The sequence below is a fragment of the Canis lupus genome, chromosome 5 (genome assembly GCF_048164855.1).
Source record: "Canis lupus baileyi chromosome 5, mCanLup2.hap1, whole genome shotgun sequence".
Lineage (NCBI taxonomy): Eukaryota > Metazoa > Chordata > Mammalia > Carnivora > Canidae > Canis > Canis lupus.
The window spans coordinates 56,133,444-56,157,168 of NC_132842.1; the positions used below are offsets into that span (position 1 = coordinate 56,133,444).

Consider the following 23,725-nt stretch of genomic DNA (forward strand, 5'->3'; position numbering starts at 1 on the left):
CTGCTGTTACAAAATGGGTCAGAGAGGAGTACACGTGGAACCCAGGTAACCCATTCGGGTTTCTTTTGGTATTTCCTTTCCCACTTGTGACTATAAATGAACAAGTACAGCAACCTCATTCTGAAAAGAGGATGTGTCTTAGTCCATGCGGGCTGCTATAACGAACCACCACAGACTGAGTAGCTTAAGCAATAAACATTTATTTCTCACAGTTTCGGAGCTTGGGAATTTCAAGATCAAGGTGTTGGCAGGTTCTGTATCCAGTGAGGGCCTGCCTCCTGGTTTGCCTTCTTGCTGTGTCCTCTGGTGGTAGAGAAAGAGAGAGCTCTGGTTTTCTCTTCTTCCTGTGAGGACACTAATCCCATCATGGAGGAAGCTCCATGTTCATGATTTCATCTAAACCTAATTACCTCCCAAAGGCCTTATGTCCAAATACCATCACACTAGGGGTAAGGGCTACTAATTTAGGGTGGGAGGACACAAACTTGTAATCCTGAGCAACATGGTGGTCAAGACTCAGACCCCTTAGGGATGAGAATGTGGGTCACACTACCTGAAAAGCCACTAAGACCGGCAGAGGTAGTGTCTGATGGAGACAGGGACCCAGACAGGTAATGGAGGAAGGAGAAGAGGAGTACTGGCTGCGTCTCCTAGACCAATTAGAGCCGTGGGGGCTAAAGTTTATCCCACTCATCTTCCACTTCTAAGTTTTCTTTCAGAAAGACGGGCCCACTGGTATCCTGGGGGAGATGCTCCATGGGTGTACATGAATAGGTGGACCAGAGGAATGCAAGGGTAGGGGGGCTGTAGTAGACACCGGGGCGAGTCAAGCCATGTCTCTTCAAGGAAGGACGCGTACGGAGCTGTCAATCAGTAGACAGCCTCTAGCCATTGGCTCCCTCGGGGTGTGTCCCTGTTACAGAGTCACACCTTCCTGAGGTCATTCCCTTTCCAAGGCAGCCCATACCTGGTGACTGAGCAAGAGGGGTGTGCACAGGCCTGGGCATCTCTGCCCAACGTGGCACAACCCTGATGGGCAATCGTTGCCCAGAGCCACCTGCCATGCTGGGTGAGGCTCGGTGAGGCCTGCATCAGTTTGTCCCCTCTCTTTACTCGAACTTCTCTCCCCACCCCTTTCTTTTCACTGGTGCTAATCCTTATTAAGCATCTTGCACCCAGATTTGTCTCACTGTCTACTTCCAAAGAAACCAACGTGGTACATGCTTTGGTGGCAAATGAGGAACTTGCTAGCTAGGTCGTTTGGAGCAAATTATTTCACTCTGCGGAACCTCCATTTCTTTGGCAGTAAAATGGAAATAACAATATTTACCTCTCAGGGTTGGGCTGTGTGAGGTGTGGAGAAAATCAGGTGTGTGTCACCTGGTCCAGCGTACAGCATAGAACAGTGTATGATGTTTGACAAGGAAGCCCTCTCAGAAATGATGACTTCCCATGCCGACCCAGCTTTGTGAGCTCTCTGCTGGGAAGGGAGAGCTGAGTGTTCTGTTTTCTGGCCACTTTGTTCCTAATAATAACGGCGAGTTCTTGAACAGCATGCACCACCAGCCAGGCACTTTGCAGGTGTCTTGCATATATTAACTCATTTAACCTGCAAACAACTTGGTGAGGAAGGTTCCTAATCCCATTTGACAGGTGAGGAAACAGAGGCACAGGGAGGTCCACAAACTGGCCACAGGTTCCAAAGATGGCAAGTAGGAGAGTTGGGCTTTGAACCCTGGAACCTGACACCAGAATGTGTGCTCATTCCCAGCATAAGTGTATGGCCTCTTGGTTAAACTTTACAGTACAAAGAAGTTGACATGGAATAAAGCAGTCTTGCTGCCAACTTCCCACTTCTTCATGACACCCTTCCAGAACTAGTTTTTCTAAATGGGAAAGAGAAAAGGCTGAGGAAGATGTCACCTGCCTGCGGATGGTGTGAGGTTCAGGAATCCTTCCCGAAGCCCTGAGGCAGGGAGAAGTCAACATCTGTACCTCCCTGGGGTCGAAGCCCCAGGGGGAACCACTCTGGCAGAAGGTCTGAGGGCACGAGTGCAACGTTGGCAATGGTCGCTTCCTTGCAAAATTTCAGGTATTTGCAAATAATTAACTCAGCCTTTTTGACATGTCTTTATTTGCTTAAATTAACAAAATATAGGTTACATGCTATTTTCAGGTAAACTGCTTTTTCCACTGAAGCAGAAAGCAATATTCACAACTTGGGTGACTACACACTTGGAGTTTTAGTATTTAAATAGCAAGCCAGAATTCTGTACAAAATCAACATTTGGTGTAATGCTGTCCAAATATGTGAAGGTTTTTAAATGTTAGCTCTGTTACATTTTGTTCCAGCAAAGCAGACAGAGATCATGATTCAAAATTCGATGTTAATATTTTATTAAATTCCTTTAGGGCTTAATAAATACAGTATGCATATTGGGCTTCCTCACGCAGCGACTCATATACAAATATACCAGTTACCCCTGCGGGGTTACGAAAGGTCAGCCTCAGTCTCATGGCCAGCGGGGATTCAAATTTTTAAAAAGAGAGGATGAAAGAGGAATTAGAAGGCAAAAAAGAGGGGCGTAATCATAGGCCTGAATAAAAAGGATAAAAGAAAAATATGCCACTTGGCTGATGAGTTGGCTGCTTCAAAGCGACAGTGGCCAAAAGCCTGGGAAGCACACGGTAGTGACCTATTCTCAGAGTGCCACAAGAAAGAAGGTGGGTGCCACGCTGCCCTGACCCTTAGACTGCCGATAACCTTGGGTGCTTTTACCCCTTAATTCTCTTGGGGTGATCCCCATAGGTCTGTCCTTCAGGTTTGCGTTCTAGTTAATTAGCTCAATAGGCAAGTTGGCCCACCCTTCCCCTAGCTCAGCACTCCTACAGAGGGTGTCCATATAATTTATTACCCAAACTGGGACTCTTTTGAGAGTTGTCGTGATACTCTTAGTAATTATCCTGGGGCAGAGGTATAAACCAGGGTTGCTCCAGGCACACCAGGACATTGGTCACTCATCAGCACACAAAACCAAGCCTTTAGCCTTAGTTCTCACAAAATCGGTATCTATTTACCATCAGGCTAGACCTGATGGAGTCTCTCATACCCAGAGTCAGGAACTAAAAACAGGCTTTATAATACACTTCCTAACACTTTTTAAATTACTTTCCTTAGACCTTTTTTTTTTTCTCCCTCAAAATGAAATTTTACTTGGAAGGCTCACATGAAAAACAGATGAAATGTGAGCCCCGTGGAGTGAAGTGGGCATGAGAGCTGAGTTTCTCCTTTTCCCCTCGCAGCTTTGTAGGGGCCTAAGAGGGACCTCTGGCTCCTCACTCCACAACTTGGAAACCACCCTTCTAGACCGTACTCTCTCCATCTCAACATGAACTTGATCCTCAAACATTCCCACATGATTCATTGGTTGGAAGACACTAGAGCTTGCCATTCTGGATTCCCTGGTTCCAGCGAGGCATACCCAGAACGAGCTGGAAGTCTGAAGCCCCGACAGCAGGTCTACAAGCGCTCTAGACTACTGAGAGAATGACCTTGTAAGAGAACCCAAGAGCTGGAGGGTCACAGAGCATGCCGCCGGCCTCCTTGTGATGTTATCAGGGGCACTAATGAGCTATATTCATAAGGAATGGAAGGCAAGTTGCCCCTCGGAGGACTGGGGACGGTTTCCTGGCACAGAGTTGTGCTTGTACCCACAACAACCCACTCTATCGCCATCAGCATCCCCTTTGCAGGAGCTTGACCTCAGAACAGGGGTGGCAGTAGGAAACCCAAACAGCTTTGGCACTTTGCGGTGGTGGTGAGGCTGGAAAAGAAAAAAGAGCTTTAGGCGAGGTAGCAGGAGAAATGCGTCAGGGATCCACGAAGCCCGTGGGCAGATGATTAGAAGTAGATGAGGCTCCGGGGGAAGAGAAAAAGCCGGCGTCCGGCCGTCAGAGACGACGGGCCAGGCCCTCCAGAGAGATGTCCTGGGAACATTAGGAGGAGAGAAAGCCAAATCACAAACAGTACCTAGCTCTACAAATAAGAGTTGAAACTACCACCCAAGAGGCAGTTTTTACATAAACACAGACACAGTACCAGAGGGTTAGTCACAGGTGGGCCACCCCCGGGGAGGCGGCTCTACCCGGCGCCCGGCCTGGGGAAGCCTGCCCGCCCGTTAGAGTCGTCACCACTCACTGGCATCGTGATTCAAGCGTCTCGGAGGAAATAATTAGTCACTGCGGGCTGGCTGGGTGTGTTTTAAGTGTATTAAGTGACCATAAACATCACAGGCATCATCTTCTAGAACAAAAAGCGTGTGTTTATACAGTGTGTGTGCGTGTGTGCCTGTGCATGCACACATGCGTGCGTGTTTGTGTCCTGATGAGGCTCTTACATGACAGATAAGAAGCCCCGAGTCAGCGGTATGACTTCAGAGTCTCCTACTCTATATTTTAATGAGTCTGAAGCCAGAAACATGTATTTACAGAGTTCCTGGGACGGGTCTTGGGAGCCACCATGTTAGCCCGCTCAGTCTTTCTCAATCCTGGCTGCACAGAAGAATCATCTGGAGCAACCTTTTAAAAAAAAAAAAAAAAAAAGTACAGGAGTTGGCGCTCCACTCCAGACCAAATGAAATCAGAATCTCAAAGGTTGAGGCCTCAGCATTGGTTACTTTTCTTTTTTTTTTAAGTTCCCCTAGATGATTCTAATGTGCAGGCAGCATTGAGAACGAGTCCCGAATCCCCCTTTATCAGTAAGTGGCTGATGGTTATTCTAATATTCTATTCTAGATAAGCGACACTTGGATGGCAGGAATCCCTCCCCGCACGCCCAGCTCCGGCACTGCGGAGAAATCCAGGGCCTGCAAACTCTTGGTTGTGCAGCTGCTTGGTGGGCCGCAGGCCCCAGAGCAAGGCTTCCAGGAGGGAGCTCTGCTCAGGCCACGGAGGGTGAGGCTGCAGACGCTGAGCACTCTGGGGCCACCTGGGGAGAGGCTCCACGTGCCCCGCCTGAGGCAGGGAGCTGTCGCAGATCAAGGCAGACAGGCAGGCATCTGAGTTCTGCTGGGTTTTTACCACTTTACAGTCATTCATATTTTCTTGAAATTCTATCTTGTATCTGCAGCAACTATTGAGAGCATCCTCGTCAATACCTCACTCTCGTCCTTTCTGGTATGTCGGATTATTTAATGACAGTGATTTATATATATATCTATGTATAGATATATACACACAACTACTAATGTTTTCACCTATCTGGAAAAAAATTGTGAGTTCCACACATTCAACTAAATCATCATTAATAAGGTAACGTGTCAAGCACCATATTTTTGCAACTAAAAAGAAATTTACCACGTATTGCGTATTAGTCAAAGGAAGAAAGAATTTCTAAAAGCACCTCAGCGTCAGCGTCCAGTTCGGCCCGGCGAGCACGTACAACATACTGTCCGGCAGGTGCACGCGGTAGCACCGGGGAGGCCGGCGTGTGTGCCGGAAATCGGGGCCCTGGCGTGGCCTGCGAGGGAAGCATTCACGTGGCGGGGGACAGTCCCCGCTGGTGCGGCCCGAGACCCTGGCTGTGGCAGGTGACAGCTCACGCAGAAGGCGCTCCTGGCACGGCCTCGCTCCCATTGTCCAGACGTGATTTGAAGACCGTGCACTTAGATCCCTAAAAGCACCGCTTGTTTTTCCATCTTCCTCTCCAGTAATTCCTTTAAACTCTCATCTCTGTGCTTGAAGTACAAGTAATCGGGGAAGGGGGGGCCCCGCCGGGCACCGAGCAGAGCCCGTGGGCGGAGGCGCTCCTCTCCGCGGGCTCGGTCCCGGTCCCTCTCCCTCTCGGGGCCTCCCTCTGGCCCTGCGCTGTCCCGGCCCCGGGCCTTGGCCTCTGTGCCCGCCTCGCCCTCGGCCTGGCCCGCTGCGCAGGGGGGCTGCTGGGGGTGCTGCGGGCCCGGGCTGTGTCTCCGGGGCTCACGGCGGGGGTCGTCCTCCTCCTGCTGGGGGCGGCAGCTGGCCCGGGAGCCCTCCCCGGCAGGCTGCAGCTGGGGCACCCCGGGCCCACGCTTCTGGGACAGGTCGAAGGGCTCCTCCTGCTCCAGCCCCCCGAGGGCCGCGGCCGCTGGTGCCAGGGCGAGCCTCCCCCGGCCGAAACCTGCGGGAGCAGAACAGAACTCAGGCTGGGGCGTGGGGAGCCGGACCGCCGGCACCAGGCCCCAGGACAGCCGGGTCTGCACCCCAGAAGCAAGCAAAGCCCGGGTTAAGCATCCACATCCCGACCCCAGCCCAGGTCTTAACCTCAGGGTGCTAAGCTCAAGTCCTGCAGGGAGCTCCGGGCTGGGTGTGCGGAGCCCAGCCAGAAAAAGTCAAATGAGGTTAAAATTAAAAGTAAAATATATATTGGCAGATTGAACTCCAATAAAAAAAAAAAGCTGGTATTAAAAAAATAAAAATAAGATAAGATAAAATAAGATAAGATAAATAAAATAAAATAAAATAAAATAAAATAAAATAAAATAAAATAAAATAAAATAAAATAAATAAAATAAAATACGCTCCCAGTAAAGCTGTGGAGAGACGGGCCTTGTCACGGATGTCGTGGGCATCAGGAGGGCTCCTTTATGGTAAATTTGGCAACAGGAGCCAAAAGCTTATAATAAGCAGCTTCTGACTTAGCAGTTATACCACTGAGAGCTTAAACTATGGAAATAGTCAAGTGCACAAAATGTGGAAGGATGCTCCTCTACCACATTTTTTTTTATAGTGAAACTGAAAGGATAGAGGTTTTAGATAAATGATACAATGAACACGTGTAGATGTAGAGACCGACTAAGCGTCGTAAAAAGGTAGTCTATATATTTTAAGTAAAAAAACCTATATTTATCATATATATTTATAGTGTAGGCCCCATCTTATCTGTCTTTATCAAAAAATATCTGGATGAATTTATGTCAAAATCTCACAAATTAGGTGATTCTGACATTTTTCTTTTCATTTTTTAAAAAAGATTTTATGTATTTATTCATGAGACACAGACAGAGGCAGAGACATGGACAGAGGGAGAAGCAGGCTCCATGCAGGGAGCCCCATATGGGACTCGGTCCCCGGACCCCGGGGTCACGCCCTGGGCTGAAGGCAGACGCTCCACCAGTGGAGCCACCCAGGGATCTCTCTTCTCACTTCTAAGATATTCCTTATTCTATTATTTTCAGTGAGCATATATTTTACCATAAGAAAAAATAACATAGCAAAGGTATTATCATCTTGAAAAATACATGTGTCTACCACTTGGAGCCAAGAAGGCCACCCCATAACGGGGCCCCCGAGCACGGCGGAGGGGAGAGGGCCTGAAGAGACCCAGAGCCCCCGTGTGCACCCCAAGGATCCGTGCTGCTGAACTCTGTGGTGCCAAAGGGCCGGCCTCCCTCTCAGCCTGGGGTTGAGGGCCCTGTGAGGGGGGTACCTTGCCGGAGCCCAGGGACACAGGCCTGCGCCTCTCACCCCAGGTGTGATCCCGGGGAGCCAGCAGTCGGGGCCCAGGCGAAGGCGGGGGCGCCTACAGGAGCCGACGTCCGGCCCAGGCTGCCTTGTGATGTCAGGCAGCGAAGCCGCCTGCAGCTTTAATCATACAAGGCACGTGGGGAGGATCTTTTTAATCCGATTCAGGATTTTTTGGGGCCGTTTCAAACACTGGAGTGCAAAAGTGCTCACACCGTTTGTAGATGAAAACATTACAAATTGTTGAAAGTCTGTTAACTTTCAAAGCGTCTCTCTGATACATAGTGACGCTCTTTATTTTTCCACAAGAATGACAGGCTCGTCAGGTGCCTTTTAGGATCCAAGCCCCCCGTACGGGGTAAGTCACAGTCACCAGGTTGGGCTTTCCAGCGGAGGGCCCTCTCCTCATTGCCTTCTGTTCCCAGCCCCAGAGACTGGACAAACTTCACCAATTCTGGAAAAACCCACGCCTAGGTTGGAAGTTGGCTCAGGCAAGGAGAGATGCAGAGAATACTCCGGGAGAAAACCAGTCTCCGCGGGGTGGGGTGGGGTGGGGTGGGGGTGGGGTGGGGACTGCTTTTGTTTTTTAACTGGAATTTTTTCAGGGCTTTTGCATGAACTCTAGGCTTTGCTCTGTGATGCCCACAGCTACTGTCACTCGGTTATCAACGCAGGTACTGTGAAAAGGATGAAAACTGCCTTCATTCTGTTCCACGCTGTGGGGGGGAACGTGTGTGTCCTATTTACGCATATGTGCGCCCACTGGCCACCCCCCGGGGAGGGCGGGACAAGGGGCAAACATGAGCCCGTCACCCCGCGAGCACTGGCTTAGTGCAGCAGGTCCTGATTGAGCCCCGGGTCCAGGGCTGCACAGTCCACGACGCCGCTGGGCCTCAGTGCGGCCTGGGCTGCGGAGCCGGAATCACCCAGGCCAGTCTGGGGGGGCGCTGGGCACCCCTGGGGCGTCTCCGGAGTACAGAGCACTGCACAGGGAACAGCAGGGCACCGTGGGGTCTGCAGCCGCGAGCGTGTGTCCGCTGTCCCCGTGCACACACCCGCTGCTGTCGCCTCCCTGGTCCCCGGCAGCCGCACCTGCCGCCTGTTTGTGGCACGACCGCCCAGGGGGGCAGCCCGCCCAGTGGGTGCGCGAGCCACATAAGGCCGCCTTGGCTCGGGCCGGGAGTGGAGCGGGAGGGAGAGGGGTCCCCGCACAGTCCAGGGAGGGCTCCGCGGGGACCCGGGCGCCGTGCCCTGCGCACGGGCCACTCAGCCGACCCAGCGGGGAAAGCGTGCCTGGGCGCCCCGCTGTTTTGGAAAGGGGAGAAAGATCCCTCGCCCTTTAACGGCAGCACGATGGAAAGGATCTGCCCAAGATATTAGTTCAGGGTCAGTCAGCTCTGCGTTCGAGTCTTGGCCCTGCCGCTTTTCAGGGAGGTGGCTTTGGGCAAACCAGTATCCTGCGGCCTCAGTCACCCCATCTTACAAAGCTGGGGCTGGGAGACATTCCTCTAGCCTTGCGCTGTTGAAAGATTAAAGGGGACGGGACACCCGAAGTGGCGTCTGGAGCAGAACCTCGTCCCAGTCCTGGGTGGCATCATCATGACACTGCGCGGCTTCTCTGTGACCCCTTTCATGCACCACCTTCCGACAGCAGTATTGCATGTGCTGTGGTAACGTCAAGAGCCTGCTCCTCTGCCCCTGCTGTGGCCTTGACAGTTGTGACCCCTTTTAACAAGAGGAATAACCCATCCCCCCCACGGAAAGTAAAGCCCCCTAAGCGCAAGCTCAGCTCCCCGGTGGTACCCGCTGGCCTCAGTGGGCCGGGCACCTCCCAGAGGAATGCTTACCTTGAGAATGGAGGCCCCGCTCCATGACCCCATGCTTGACTTTCATATGGCGTGTCAGGTTCCCCTTTAGGGTGAATTTGCTCGGACAGTAGAGACACTTGAAGGGTTTGCTGTCGGAGTGCAGGTGCATGTGGCCCATTAGGTTGTGCATCCGGTTGAACTCCTTCCCACACAGCTGTCGGGGGCGATGGGGAGGACGAGACAGGTTATTCACGGTGTGGGCCTCCCCCCGGACGAACCCGCACCCAGGCCTGCGTGGGGCTGCGTGCACTGCTGCTGTGTGGGGGTCTCGGCACGGTAAGCGGCCCCCAAGGGAGGTGTCCCCAGTGAAGCCGGGGATGGCCTGCACCGGGCCCAGGCTCCGACGCGGAGCCAGTAGGAATGGAGTCATGAGACCGTGGTCCTGCCACCCGGTGAATTTGAACACGAGGCAAAACCCTGCAAACCTACTGCAGCTTCTTTTGCATGCAGGCCGCACAGAAACAGAAAAGCCGACCTGAAAAGTGATTGCTCAGAGTGGGCTCCGCTCTAACGGCGCATACACAAGTATGGGCTTCCTATTTGCACGGCGTTCATAACGTGGAAGGTCCTGTGCTAAGCCTGCCATGGACTGTCACCTTTAGTTCCCCCACCAGTCCCAGGAGAAGGCTGCGGTTATCACCCCCAGTTCACAGATGGACAAGCAGAGAGATTAAGGCACCCGGACCAAGACACGCAGCTAATGGGTGCCCGAGCTGCGACAGCAACCCCAGAGGCCATGTGGCCAACCACCACCCCGTCCTGCGCCCCCTCGACACCACTCTTCTGCTGGACTGTGTCATGCAACGCATTTCTAATCTTCTTACTGCTCTTGGGGATGGACGGCAACACTAGAAGGGACAGAGAGACCTCAAGCAAGGCACGTGTCTTCTCTGCGGGCCGGGCTTTGAAAACACGATCTCAGCTTTACCAAAGGCAGACATGTGCTGTTGTTCTTTCCTTTCTTTTTTGGTCGTGCTGTTGTCTCTGTTTCCCACAAAGTGCAGACGCACCATGGACCGTGACCGTGGTTCTCCCACTGCTTTTGAAAGAACAGAACCGCCTTTTCTGAAGGCAATCTATGCAGACGCCCAGGGTGCACAACAGAGCCCGCTGCTCTAGGGTGTCCCTTCCTCCCCTTGTTCCCTAAGCCCTGGCGCAGCAGGGTTCCGAGGATCCAGCCCTTCCTCGGCCGTGTGCGCAAGAACACGGAGGAGGGTTTTCTGTGCGTATGAAGAAGGCCAGGGCACTAAGGAAGGAGCACGTTCCCTCCCCGCCTACCCCAGAGGCCCGTGTCACCCGGGCAGCCATATGGAGCGAGAGACGACACGGAGGGAGGAGTCGGGCCACAGTGGCCCCTGAGGCTGACCCCAGTTTTCCTCTCTCACTGAGAGATATTTTCAGGGACAATGTTGGGGATCCTGGGTTGAATGTTTATTAACCAAGGCACTGTTTTCCTCAAGCGGCCTTGGAGAGAAGAGTTAAGCTGGCCCTAGAAGAATGGGTCGGCGCAACAAACAGTGGCCTTGGGAGACCCACCGGAAAGGATGCTGGGTGGCATGAAAGGGGGCCGGCTGGGGATGACGACTCTGTCATAGAAAATCCACGCATGGATAATGAATAACGGGTTCTGTATTTTTTTTGATGATTCATATTTGGGGATTTTAAGTCCTTTTTCTCTTCCCTCTTTACTTCCTTGCTGGCAAGGATGAATTTGGCACACCGGTGTCCCACGCTTGGGATTCCGAGCACCTGCACACCACGTTCCTTTGGAAACAGTGGCCCAGGAGGGAAAAGATTGAGAGTGCTGGTTGGTCTAATTTTAATGTCCTGGGGAGAAGCCCGGCGTGTGGGATGGGGACTTGCTTTCTTTTACTCTCAACAGGGGACTAGTTAGTGAGATGAATCAATCTGTGACTCAGCTTTTCACATATGCGGACGTTCTGGGAGACTTCTATTTATTAGCTTCATCATCCAATTCTCCATCCTGGCTACAGGGGATAAAAAGCTTTGAATCTAGAGAGCCTATGTTAGGTATTTCCACTCACGAGTCATATAGGGAGAAAAAAAAAGTACATCTCATTTGGTTCGTGGGATGGTTCCTGATTATTTGGAGAGAGGCGGCCACAAAAGATCTGAAAACAGCACAAGCCCTGGGCTGTTAAGCACAAGATACATGGGAGCAGAGGAGCCAGAGGCTGCAAGATTATATACTACTGCACTAGTCCAAGTGCGTACAGGTCTCAGGGTTGTTCAAGCCAGACAGAATGGAAGGCACGGTGCCTTCCGTACCCGGCTACTATGAAGGGGAGCTTCTACTTTATCATCTCTAGTTGCTAAGGTATCAGCAGCTGGACTAGTCTGAAAAGGTTTTTATAAAGGGGATGGAATTTCAGCCTAACCTTGAAGAATGTTTAGGGCGCCATTTGTTTTTGGTTTGCTGCAGAATAAAGTCTCTTCAAGTATTTTCAGGCACTTTATTCAACCTTGAACCTACTAGGCAAGAACGGTGATTGCAGTGGTGCTAACGACCACCTGTTTGTTGTTGCCCCGGCCGCTGCACCTTGGAGGTCAGAGGGACTACACATTTCACCTGCCCCGAGGTCCCCTCTCCCTGTCCCTTTCCCCGCCCCACTCCCACCCCAACACACAGAGCTGTGCACACGTCACAACGGCTACTGGTAAGCACTTTCCACATTCTTCCTTAGCTCTAGACAAGCCACGGTGTATGATCCTGTAACACAGGATCATGTGTCTACTATAGCATTATTCTGAATCAATCAGTTCACTCCTGAACATTGTGGGGGCATTTTTAGTGGCACGTGAGTATATCAGGACACTAAAATGATATGGTCCCCTGAAGTCAAAGAATGTGGCTTTGGGGAGGGTCCCCTGGAGGACATGACTGCTCAGCTACATTATCTGAGGGTGATTGACAGAGGAGACTTTTGTGCTGTTGGCAAAATTTATTTCGTGCATGTCAGAGTTATCCTTCATGGTTGATGGTAGCCTATTGGGCCAACTGATGGAAAGCTTTTGCAGGGTTGGATTGAAGGTGTCTCAACTCTGAAAGAGGTCTGGGGCACTACAAGGAGCCCTAGGTTATCTTCCAAAATGCAAGGGCAACCTTCCTTTCCTACGTGGCCAACCTCAGTATCAAGCACAGGGCTACGCACACAGTAACATTTAATAAATCTCTAAGTATTTAGTTGGGAGACCAAACAAACAAGTCAGGAAAATATCCCTACCCTGTGCAAAAATTCCAAAAAGCAACCATCACCACATCTCTTCCTTTCCCCTACTAAAATGTCTATAACCCTATACACACTAGTTTGGAAACCAAAATCCTTCGTGGCAGGAGGACAGGGACAATTACTCAGGCCCCGAGGCACCTGGACACCAGTCACGTCTCCATAGTGGGCACCCTTAGCTTCTTCCTTTCAGCTCCTTCCGCAAAACCCTTCAGTCCTTATTCGGAATACCCAGCCTCTTCATGTTTCTCAGAAGGCTATTCTCACATGACAACAGATGAGTGTAGAAGATATTTTACGTCTATGAGATCCAGAGAAAAAAGACCCCTCAGCCACTGTTAGTGAAGAGAGGCCAGAGAGAGTGAACTGGGTAAATCAAAGATGGCACCCTTGGGTGGGGTTTCAACATGTGAGCCCCAAGAAGAATCCTTATAGGAGCGAGGGGGAAGGAGACCAGAAGGAAGAAGGAGAGTGACCTGGGAGGGATCACCAAAATGCTAGTTTCTTCTCCCGGGGAAAGCAGTGTGTGTCAAGGCCCCCTGTAATCATGAGGTGTGAGGCCAAGAGCAAGTCAAGACTTGCTGAACCATCTCCTGCCAAGGTCTGTGCGGATTCAATCAGGGTGGCTGTTGTTGATACAGGGAGCTCCTGGAGTGGAGAAGTCCCAGATTTCATGGTGCAGGTGTTCATCTTTCAACAGTCTGCCCCTCCTGAACTCTCAGTTGCTCTAATGAGGGGTACGAGAGTGCCTCTGACTCAGCCTTTCCATCAATACCAACTCTAATGCCTACTTTTTAAACAGAGGGGGAAACCTCCACATTTAACAGAACGTTGGAACAACTGTTTTGAACTGTCCTTTGCAAATGGGCCGCATGCATCATCGGGCTTTGAGATAGCAGCTCAGAGAGGTGATGGCGAGACCCCGGAAGGATGGAGAACTCGCTCCATTTTCTCTTCTGTAAAACGTCAGTGATAATAATAGTTTCTTACGAAGGTTGTTGTAAGGATCAAATGAGATAATTCACGTAAAGGGCTTGCCAAGTAGTAAGAGCTCAATAAATATTAGCTCTTATGATTATCATGTACATAGTAGACTCTTATACATTCTGGAAAGAGACAGATCTGTAAAGATAAGAGTGCTTTTTAGGCCAAGTTATTTGGAGGAAGTATTACAGGGAGGCCAAAGCGAGGGATCCTTCGGGTAAATACTTGCCGGGTCGCTGGAGGCTGCAGAGGCAGTCGTGCCCGACCCAGCGCGGAGAAGTGTGGTCGGAAGGAGAAGCTGCGCCCTGGCCCTTGGTTGCAGCCTTTGGGAGAGCCCCTCACGTGGCTCCTGGATCCCCAGCCCTTTAAGCAGCCGGCAGATGCCGTTCACTGAGCCAGATCCCGGCCTCCCCGGGCCCCTTCGCGCTGGTCCAGGGCCCGGAGGCACCTCAGGCCACTTGCCATGAGCTGCGGCGACAGCGTGGACAGCCAGCGACACTGTGTGCAGGGGCGGGGTGAGGGCGGCGGCGGCCCCGGGGGAGGCCCGCAGAGCCAGGAGGCCGGGGTGCACCCGGGGGCCCGGGGGTGCGGGGCCCGGGAGAGCAGGTCGGGGCGCCGGAGCCTGCGGCCCAAGGGCAGGGCCCTGCTAAGCCGCCCTTGCCTACGCCTCCTCTCCCGCGCTCTCTCTTTTAATAAGAAGGGTGTTCCTTTCCTCAAAGGGCGAGGGAGGGAGGGAGGGAGAGAGAGACTGTAAACTGTCCAAAAGGACCGTGAGAAAACAGGAAGCTCTGAGAAGTACAAGAGAAAGCAAGATGAAATCTGGTCGCAGGCGGCCCCCGGGGACGCGGAGGCATTGTTAGGCAGGCGGTCCGAGCAGCTATATCCTTCCTTCTCGAGGAGGGCTTGGCTGCCGAAAGGCTGCTATCTGGTCACTGCCTTAACCCCCTCCACGCCAGCCCCAGGGCCCTGGCCCAAAGGCCCGGCCCCCCCGAGCCCCCCCTCCGCGGCGTGCCCCCCACGGGGCGCCAGGGCCCAGGCGGGGAGCGAAGCCGCGCGGCAAAGGCGGTGGGGCCCCGGCCAAGGAGGCCTCGGCCCTCGGCCCGCGCTGCCCTCCGCCCGCGGGCCCCCGCCCTCGCCGAGGCTGCGGATGACCTGGTGATTCATAACTCAGGCAGCTCCCGGCTTCACCCATCATCTCAAAGGAGAATTTGTCCCGGAAATTCTGGATGGCTGCTTTTCCTGGACAGGTTTCCCAAAGACGGCAGCTGGCTCTTCGCTATTATGGAGCGCGGCCGCCACAGGGATGGCATCCAAATCAACCCCTGCGCGCTTACGCAGAATCTGGGAAGCATATTTCTGAACCGTGGCTCAAGTCTACAGGCACGGGTCTCTGGAGGCACTCCAGCTGGCTCCAAGAAGCAGGGAGGCCAGAAGTGGAGCCAACAGCAAAGGAGTCCAGAAGGGCAGTAATGGGGTTTTTTTTATACAAGAAAAATATAGAGAGAGAGAATGGAAACCTTTCCTCTCCTCTAATTTTCCATCCTATTGTGAATGCTTAATCTCACCGTGAGCGCATGTTGCTGCCCGCTGAGGACAGCTGTTGCCACTGAGCTCGGGGCCAGAGCGAGCCAGGTCACGCTGCAGCAGGGGGAGGGCTTTACGTCAGGAGGACTTTTAGCAGGGAGAAACCCAAGAAATTAGGCCCTGTTCCTTCAACACTCTCCCCCTTTCTACAAGCTTTTGGGCAAAACGGACAGATCTAACTCCTGGGATAGGACTGCGGCAAGGTCTGCCTTTTTTTTTGTTTGTTTGTTTCCAGCCACGTCAATTCTGTGACGCGACTATCTCTTCCCTGTTACCCACGATAAAGCTTTTGGGTTTAGTTTTCTGGGCCTCTCCTCCAGCATCACTATGCAGTCAGCCAGCCATTCATCTGGGATTGGCTATGGTTTTCGTGGTGATGAGCAAATGGCCCTCCGTTCTGTACCCAATGCCCAAAGTTCCACGGACATCCACCGAGGGCCAGGTCTCCAAGAATCCACAGCAACACTGGTGGCAAGCAAAGCACATAGGACACTGTCTGGAGACGGCCTGTGCTGCAGGAGGATCAGGGGCCGGCTGACAAACACGGAGCCGGGGTACATACTCTGTAAACTCAGACGTGCTCTGAAGCCCCTTTGAAGTGAAGAAGGGTGATGAGACCAGGAGGACACCAAGCAGGGGGGCACTTTGCAGGGACATGTGGACAGAGACAAAGACCCTGGTAGGGCTTCTGGCACTTCCCAGGAGGCAGAGGGCTCTTCGGTGAGGCAGCTGACACCTGCCCTCATTTCAGAAATGTCCAAGAATGGAGAAGGCCCGCCCATTTGACAAAAATACCCTTCAACACCCACTTATTTTTAATCCAATGACAGATACACTGTCCTAGGCAGCCTCCTGACCCGTAGTGTGGTCTCCTGGGAAAACCTCCCCACCAGGGAAAGGTGGCCTTTGCAGACGACGCAGCCAATTCCCCCACCAGGCCCATCTGCCGCTGAAGAGTATAAACTGTGCATCATCTCAGAGCTGCATTTCAGCCCTCAAGCCTCTCTCATGGAACCTGGTGGTGTTAGGATACATCCCAAGCCTAATCCACCCTCAAAGAGAGGTCAGAGTGAGTTTCTGAACCGCAGAGTGGATCCTCAGGCACCTGCTGCACCACGTATGGTATGCTATCATGGGGGTGGGTGGAAGAGGGGGGCAGGCATAAGGCATCAAGCAAGGTTGGCTCACTGAGCACTGGGCCCCGCTCGCACCATGTCATGCAGTCCTCTATGCACTGGTACCCGAGAGAATCTTCTCAGTCCTCAGGTACCACCTGGTCCAAGAAATCCTCCAGACCCCTCTGCATCCCCAGATCAAACCCAGCCTGCAAGCCCTTTTCCTGCATCGGCTCTGCTCCCTGATGAATCCTCTTTCAGAGATGCTCTCTGCCTGGTCTGACCACAGGTCCTGCTGCACCTGATGTGACGAAGGAGGTGGCAGTTGGCTGGACCGCACAGGTGTGGAAGGGACGGCAAGCAGGGCTCCCTTCACGTTTTAACAACGTACGTGTCCTGCCGCCGGCCGGTGAGATGCAAATGCACAGTTCATGCTCGAAGCCCAAGAGTGAACCGAGCACAATGAAGGAAAAGTGGCCAGCAGCTCCCATTTGCACCTCCGCTGTAGGGGAAGCAACCCCCCGGCCGCGGGACAGCTGTGCTGAAAGCAAAGGGCTCAAGTGGGAAGCGGGGAGGAAATCAAAGTGCCTAATGAGAGAGAGAAGGGGTGTTATGCAGAGTCCCCAGGTTCCCGAGGCCACGGCTGGCTTCCCGGGCCTGTGTGCAATGCGGTCACAGAGGCCCCAACCCAGAAGGGTCCTCCTGAGTTGGCTCTAAAGCTCTACTTTCACCGCCCTGAAATTCTTAATAAGGTCTAACGAGGGACCTCACATTTTCATTTTGCACCAGGCACTAGGAACGGTGCAGCCTCATCTGCACGCAGCTTCCTCCCCCTTCGGCTCAGATGACTCAAGACGCACAGGAGTCAACTTTCAAACCACCGGGAGCTTGAAGGAAAGGAGGGGAAACACGAGTGGGTGGCAGGAAAGGGCTGGAGGGAGAAGCCTCCCTCCCCCGCCTCCAGAGAATGCCCATTCGGGTCTAGGGAAGCTCTGGTTCCTGACCCCTCTCACCCCGTCCAGGAGTGGCCGACACAGGAAAGCCGCTGGCTTCACAGGGGGTTCCTTCAAGTGGGGAGGGGGTACGGGGACATGCTGCAGAGGGAGCAAGGCAGGAAGAGCCCCTCTGATGGGCAGCGCATGGCATCTGGGCCCCATCAGACACGCAGTAGCACAGAAGGCAAACGTCCAACGCAGACACAAAGGCTCCAACAGTAGCCGAAGGCGTGATTCCCCTCTGCTTCCCCCAGCCCTGTCTTCACCGCAGGCCGCCGCACACCTGAACCCCCCGATCTGCAGCTGATTCCCTCTCACGGGGCGAGTGGAGAAGGGAAACGGCACCGGGGAGGGGTGGGAGGACGGGGAACAGCCTGGGAGGCCCAAGCGTCTCTAAGCAGTACCCGTCACTCCTGGAGTTTTACCAATCTCCAGCTCCTACGTGATCTCAGCTACGCTATCCCTAAGCCTACCCCTACCCCTACCCCTAAGCCTAAACCTAAGCCTAAGCCTAAGCCTAACCGGCCGCTGAGATAAAAGTGAGATGAGGTAACACTCCAGCCAGTGAGGCGGATGCAGGCGTTCCCACGGCGACGCTGCACGCCTGCCCTGCACGGGACTTGGGCACCAACGGGAACCGCTTCGGATGGCGGCGCTCACGGCCAGGCCTCGACCCCAACGAGCACTTCTAAGGGCGCTGGAGGCCCCAACCTCGGCCTTCCTCCCACCTGGCCTGGGAGACCCGGCCTCATGTCATGCAGCTCCATCCTGGTGTCCGGAGGGTGTGGGGGGGGGTGCCTCTCGGGCTCCCTTCCGAGGTCCACCCATCGGCTTGTGGGGGGAAGAGGCCCTAGAGGCCGTTGCTCCCTCCCGGGATGGGCCACTCCACCTCACCTTCGTCCTTTAGCCACCTCATGCCCCCGGTGGGCCTTCCGTCCTCCTTCCTCCCCGCGGGTTGCCTCCTCCCCTGCGTGCTGATCCCACCGTACGACACACAGGGCCAGCTTCCTAGGGACCAGCTAGGGGCTGGTGCAAGCACAGGTGTGGTGCGCAGAGGAACAGAGCCATGGACGGGCCTGGGGTTGGCCACAGCAGCCCCATGGACAAAACACAGTAGGACGTTTCCTGGAGATCCTCCTCCACTGGCCATTGGCACAACCCTCTGCATCCTTCAGGTGTGCACCGCCCCCCCCCCCCCAGGCCCACTGCCCACCTTGCATTTGAAAGGTTTCACGTCGGAGTGGACGATCATGTGTGCCTTGAGGGTCTGTTTCTGCACAAAACTCTTGTAGCAGAGGTGACACTGGTAGGCGCGGATGTTGGTATGGATGAGCACGTGTCTCTTCATGTTGGCCAGCAGAGTGAATTCCCGCCCGCAGATCCCACATTTGTGCTCCTTCACACCCTGGAGAGAAGCAAGATTCAAAACATGCTGTGGTTAGCAGGTGACACGCGTTCATCAGAATTAGAATCTTCACTTCTCTCTTTGCCACGCGAGTCCACGGAGAGCCTGGTGACAGATGCTGAGTTCCAAAGGGCGTGGCTTTGGCCTTGCTAATTGCCGTTTTCCTGAAAAGTGTTAGTCACATAATCTTTTCTGTTTTCTGAAAACCATGAGCTAAGCCAAACCTTTAGGGAAAAAGAAAGCTACTGCTCCCGTTGCTCCTGCTGCTACAGGGGTTAATTCTATAGTAACAGTTCTGGGGATTAATAGGATTTGGGTAAGAGCCCTGTGGAGTGATATGTAAAATGAGACTACAATCTATCTTTGGGGAAAACAAACAAACAAACAAAAAAACCCAAAAAACCAAAAAACCAAAACCTCCTCAAGTGATGATAGCATTTCTCGAATGAAGAACCATTGTTTTCTTGAGTTTTCCTTAATGGACTTGACAATCCCAGAAGAACAAGTGATATGCCCACTTGAATTTCTGAATTAGAAAACAGGACAGAAAGAGACTTTGTACCTTCCCCACTGTTCATGGAGAGGGGCTGAAGACGTAAGCATCGGTGCCCTCAGTCGAAGCCCCTTCCAGGGACTCACAGCGTGAGCAGAGTAGGAGCGACTCCTGCCTGACCAGTGCTTCCCTGAAAAGGCCTTTGCAAGCCATCCTAGCGCAGAATGACTTTTCAGGAGGAACACTTAGAGACCCACAGCGTTAGAACTGAGGCTGGTACAGGATTAGAACGAGCTGCTTAGCTAACCCTTATAAAACACCTATTATCAGATACCCATAGCGACCTAGGGAGAGAGGAGGTCTAAGTGTAGCTCTGAGTCCTTTCTTCAAGGTGCGACATGATAAGGACGTACCGCTCCTCAGTTTTGGTGAGCCCAAGGCCCCCAGGGGTGGGTCCAGGTCTCTGCCCAGCCATTTAGGGGCTGTGCAACTTCAGGCAAGTCTCGTGCTGTTGGGTCCCTCCTCTCAAGATGTAGCGGTAGGTCATGAGAACCAGGGACTCTTTCCAGCTCAAATACCTCTTGAGTCCTGATGACTGTCGGTGAGTAGGAGTTCATGCTCACCAAGAGACGGGAACTCTAATGCCCTCCGAAGAGGGTGAATTTTAACAGTATGTTGTGTATTCAAGCAGGGAGTTTAAAATTCTGAAAGTCATGAAAGTCATATTCTTGATGGGTCTCAAGCATTACCTCAGCATCTTTCTTCTCAAGATCGCCTCCCCACTTGTCTAGGATTGTGCCATCCTGCGACCGAGAGTGCCTACTTATCACTAAAGAGAATTCTGTGTCCTAAGTAAAATTCACATAGAGGCTGGCCTAGAACTCATCAATGGAAGCCTGGACAAACTCTGGGAACCGAGGCAGCAACTGTGTCACTAATAGGATCAGTGAAATCACAGAGAGGGAGCCCATGTTAGGAGGGAGGGAAGAAGGGAGGGAGGGAGGGAGTAGAGAAGGGGAACACTTGACAATAGCGTTCAAGGGCTCAGGTGCCAGAGTCCGAGGGTCTGGGGGACAGCCCCCTGCCTCAGTGGTGTGCGCATCTGCAGATCTGGAGTAGTGATACCTGCAGGGAGCTCTTAGAGTTGTTGAGGCCCTCCACAGGGCTCTTACCCAAATCCTAAATGAGGAGGAGAGCACCTGGTCCGCAGCAAGTGTTCAACAAACACTACCTCTCACTGTTGGCTGACACTGGAAATTAAAATGCATTTTGTTTCCTAATTCAAACGAGACATTTTGGACACCATGCTGTTTTGTCCATTTTTTATTTCATTTTCTACATTCTTAAGAGAATTTCTGTATGTTCTAAAATTCGTCTTTGATTCCTTTTCCACACATGTAGAAGCCCCTGCAACCCGCACAGGGTCTTAAATCTCAGGCCAGCTTCTTTGTGGATGGTTCCTGCGCTTGGCAGGTGCCTCCTCCCTGGGTGGTATCCTCAGGTGCTTTTCGTAGGGCAGAAGCTGTTTGGCTCTACGTCTCCGCTGTAAAGCCCCAAAATGCCCACGTTGTGTCCTAACCTATCAAACGAAACCCCTTATGGCAGGGTAGAGAGGCTATCCTGGCTGGGCAAAGTCCTCCACTGGCCTTTCTAGAGTAAAGAGTGTATTACAGACTCTGGCTTACTAGATGTCTCTCCTGCCAAGGAAACTACTTGAGGTCCAAAGCGTGAGGACAGAGGTCGTTGGAGCAAAGCTCCCCTCTCAGAAGCTCACAGCAGCCCCAAGTCGGCTTAGCTGGCTAAGATTTCAGGGACACCAATAGGGCCTCGCCTTTGTTCATCCCGAATGACTCCAGGGCTCTGGCTGCAAAGTAGGCTGCACTCGGCCCTTGGGCCTGTATTTGTCCTTAAAGATCTGAGCCTAGGGAAGGTCAAACCAAACCCAACAGAAGGGTGTGCTCTCACTCCTCCCACGAAACAAACCACAGGACACTGCACCCAGCTGGGCAGGGGCTCCACGACCGGGATCGCAGGCCTGGCTGGACCCAGAGCCACATGTGCACGAGGCAGTTCTCACAGCTGCATGAGAAAACCACCCAAAAGAGCTGCGTGAGAAAACCACCCAAAAGGCGGCCACTGCGTCAGCAGCAAAGGACCAAGGGAAGTGTCTAGAAGGCGGCTCTGGTTAGTAACTCCCAGGCACAGAGCTGGTCTTGGTTCCTGAGTGTGTCCTGAGACACACTCCTGCTGATGCCCCAGATGACATTTTGGGAAACAGGGCTTCAGGGCCCAAAGGGGGCTTGGGAGCAACAGCACGAGGCCCAGGGGGCTCCCTCTGGCCTTGCTCACTCTGCTCTTTGCTCTGTGCACATTACTAACCCCGGGGCCCACCCGAGCCCCCGGAAGGCTGGCTGGCAAGGGGCTGCAGGCCTGGTGGGCCTCCGGGCCAGGCCGGGGGTGGTGAGGCCGGGAGGGGAGGACCCAGCGAGGGTCCGCCCCCCCCCCCCCCGCGCCAGGTGCCCCCCCCAAGGCCCTCCTACCTTGTGCGTGAGCGAGTGCTGCTTGAGGTGGTGCGGCTGCACGAACTCCATGCCGCACTCGGAGCAGATGTAGGGCCGGATGTCCTTGTGCTTCATCATGTGGTTCTGCAGCTGGCTCGGGTACTGGAAGGTCTTGTCGCACTCGGAGCAGCTGTACTGCACGGGGCCCCGGTGCGCGGTCAGGTGCCTCTTGAGCTGCGCCAGCGTGGGGAAGTCGAGGCCGCACTCCACGCAGATGTTCTCGCGGCCGCTCGCGTGCTTGGCCTCGTGGGCCTTGAGCTCGCTGGGGTAGGCGAAGCCGCGGCCGCACACGCGGCAGTTGTGCGGCTTCACGTCGCTGTGCTGCATCATGTGGCGCTTCAGGTGGCTGGTCTGCGTGAAGGCCTTGTGGCACACCTGGCACTTGTGCGGCCGCGTGCCCTGGTGCGTGAGCATGTGGGTGTGCAGGTGGCTGAGCTGCTTGAAGAGCTTCCCGCAGCGGCCGCACGCGTGGGGCTTGATGCCGCTGTGGCCCAGGATGTGCGTGACCAGGTTGTACTTGGACGTGTAGGACTTGTCGCAGCTGGGGCACTGCCAGCGCTTCTGCGCGCCGCCCACGTCCACCAGGTAGCTGTCGTCCACGCGCACGTTCACGTCCACGCGGTCGGCGCGCGGCGGGGCCTCGGGCCTGCGCGGGGGCGGCGGCGGGGGCGGGGGGGGCAGGAAGGCGTGGCGGCCGAAGGGGAAGGCGGGCGCGGGCACGAAGAGCGGCAGCACCAGGCCGGGGGGCCCCTTGGGCAGGTAGGCGTAGGGCGCGGGCAGGAGCGCGGCGGGCCACGGCCGCTCGGGGGGCTCGGGGGGCTCGGGGGGCTCGGGGGGCCGGCCCGGCTGCAGCCCCACGTGGCACAGGTCGATCATGCGCGAGGCGCAGGCGGGGCGCGGCGGGGGCGGCGGGGGGCCCGGGGGCGCGTCCTCCGCGGGGGGCCGGCAGGGCACCTTGCTGGGCACGCTCTTGCGCCTCCGCGACCCCCCGCCCTCGAAGGCCCCCGGGAACCCGTCCAGGTGGCCCGCGGGCGGCTCATACCGAAACTGCGAAAAGGGGCCCCGGAGGGCCTCCGGGAAGAGGTGTCCCTGCGGGGCCTTGCCTCGGGAGACCCCCGGCTGCAGGCAGTGCGGGAAGGACAGGGCTCGCTTCAGCCCCAGCTGCAAGGGCACGACCTCGTCCTTGATCGCCTTCATCTCCCTCGGCGTCCTGGGCCGCGCGCCTTCAAAGAGAGAGAAATGCAGTTTTTTACAAAAGAAAAAAGGGTTCCTCGGCCCCCACGGGCGGCAGCGGGCATCAGGGCCAACTCAGGGGGAGTGACCTTCTCAGCCCAGGGCGGGTTCCCGTCGCTGCGGTGCAAAGCCCCAGCCTGCTGCACGGGGACCCCACGGCACCCACAGAACCAGAGCGGCAGGCCGGGTGTCAGGGTGCTTTGGGAAGACACCTGAGACCTCAGCCAGCCTCGGGGCCCCCCTAGGATGAGGGCGGCGGTAGCAAGGATGCAACCCGTGAAATGACCTGCATAGTGGGGGAGTCAGAACTGGGGTGCAGGGGATCCCTGGATGGCTTGGCAGTTTGGGGCCTGCCTTTGGGCCAGGGCACGACCCCAGGGTCCTGGGATCAAGTCCTGCAGGAACCCTGCTTCTCCTTCTGCCTATGTCTCTGCCTCTGTGTGTGTGTGTGTCTCATGAACAAATAAAATCTTTATTAAAAAAAAAAAAAGAACTGGGGTGCACTCTGACGTGGGTTTTCAGCCTGAGATGGCCTTGTGTCTGCCAGGGGGACTTCCATGTGTCTTCGGGGTCGCTCTTGGTCTCAAGGAACCAACCTCCCTGCCGGTCTGGGTCTTGGGGGCCTTGGCTGCTGGAGGACAGGGAGGTCCACACAGGTGCAGAGATTTGCCTGCTGAACTCAGATGTCAGAATTCCCGAGTTACCCACTCCAAGCCAGGTGTGCTGCCGGGCATACCGAGTG

The 23,725-nt window shown here is 54.4% G+C and overlaps 1 protein-coding gene across 1 annotated transcript in view; it reads right to left on the bottom strand.

Moving 5' to 3' along the window:
* Positions 1–2,117: 2,117 nt before the first annotated feature.
* Positions 2,118–23,725, bottom strand: part of ZNF366 (zinc finger protein 366) — a 46,831-nt gene continuing 25,223 nt past the window's right edge. The window contains exons 2-5 of the mRNA XM_072826764.1: positions 21,730–22,973; positions 18,505–18,696; positions 9,345–9,519; positions 2,118–6,154 (exon numbers count right to left, since the gene is read on the bottom strand). Coding sequence (XP_072682865.1) covers positions 5,664–6,154; positions 9,345–9,519; positions 18,505–18,696; positions 21,730–22,973 — 2,102 coding nt within the window. The 3' untranslated portion in view covers positions 2,118–5,663. The remainder of the gene's footprint in view (positions 6,155–9,344; positions 9,520–18,504; positions 18,697–21,729; positions 22,974–23,725) is intronic.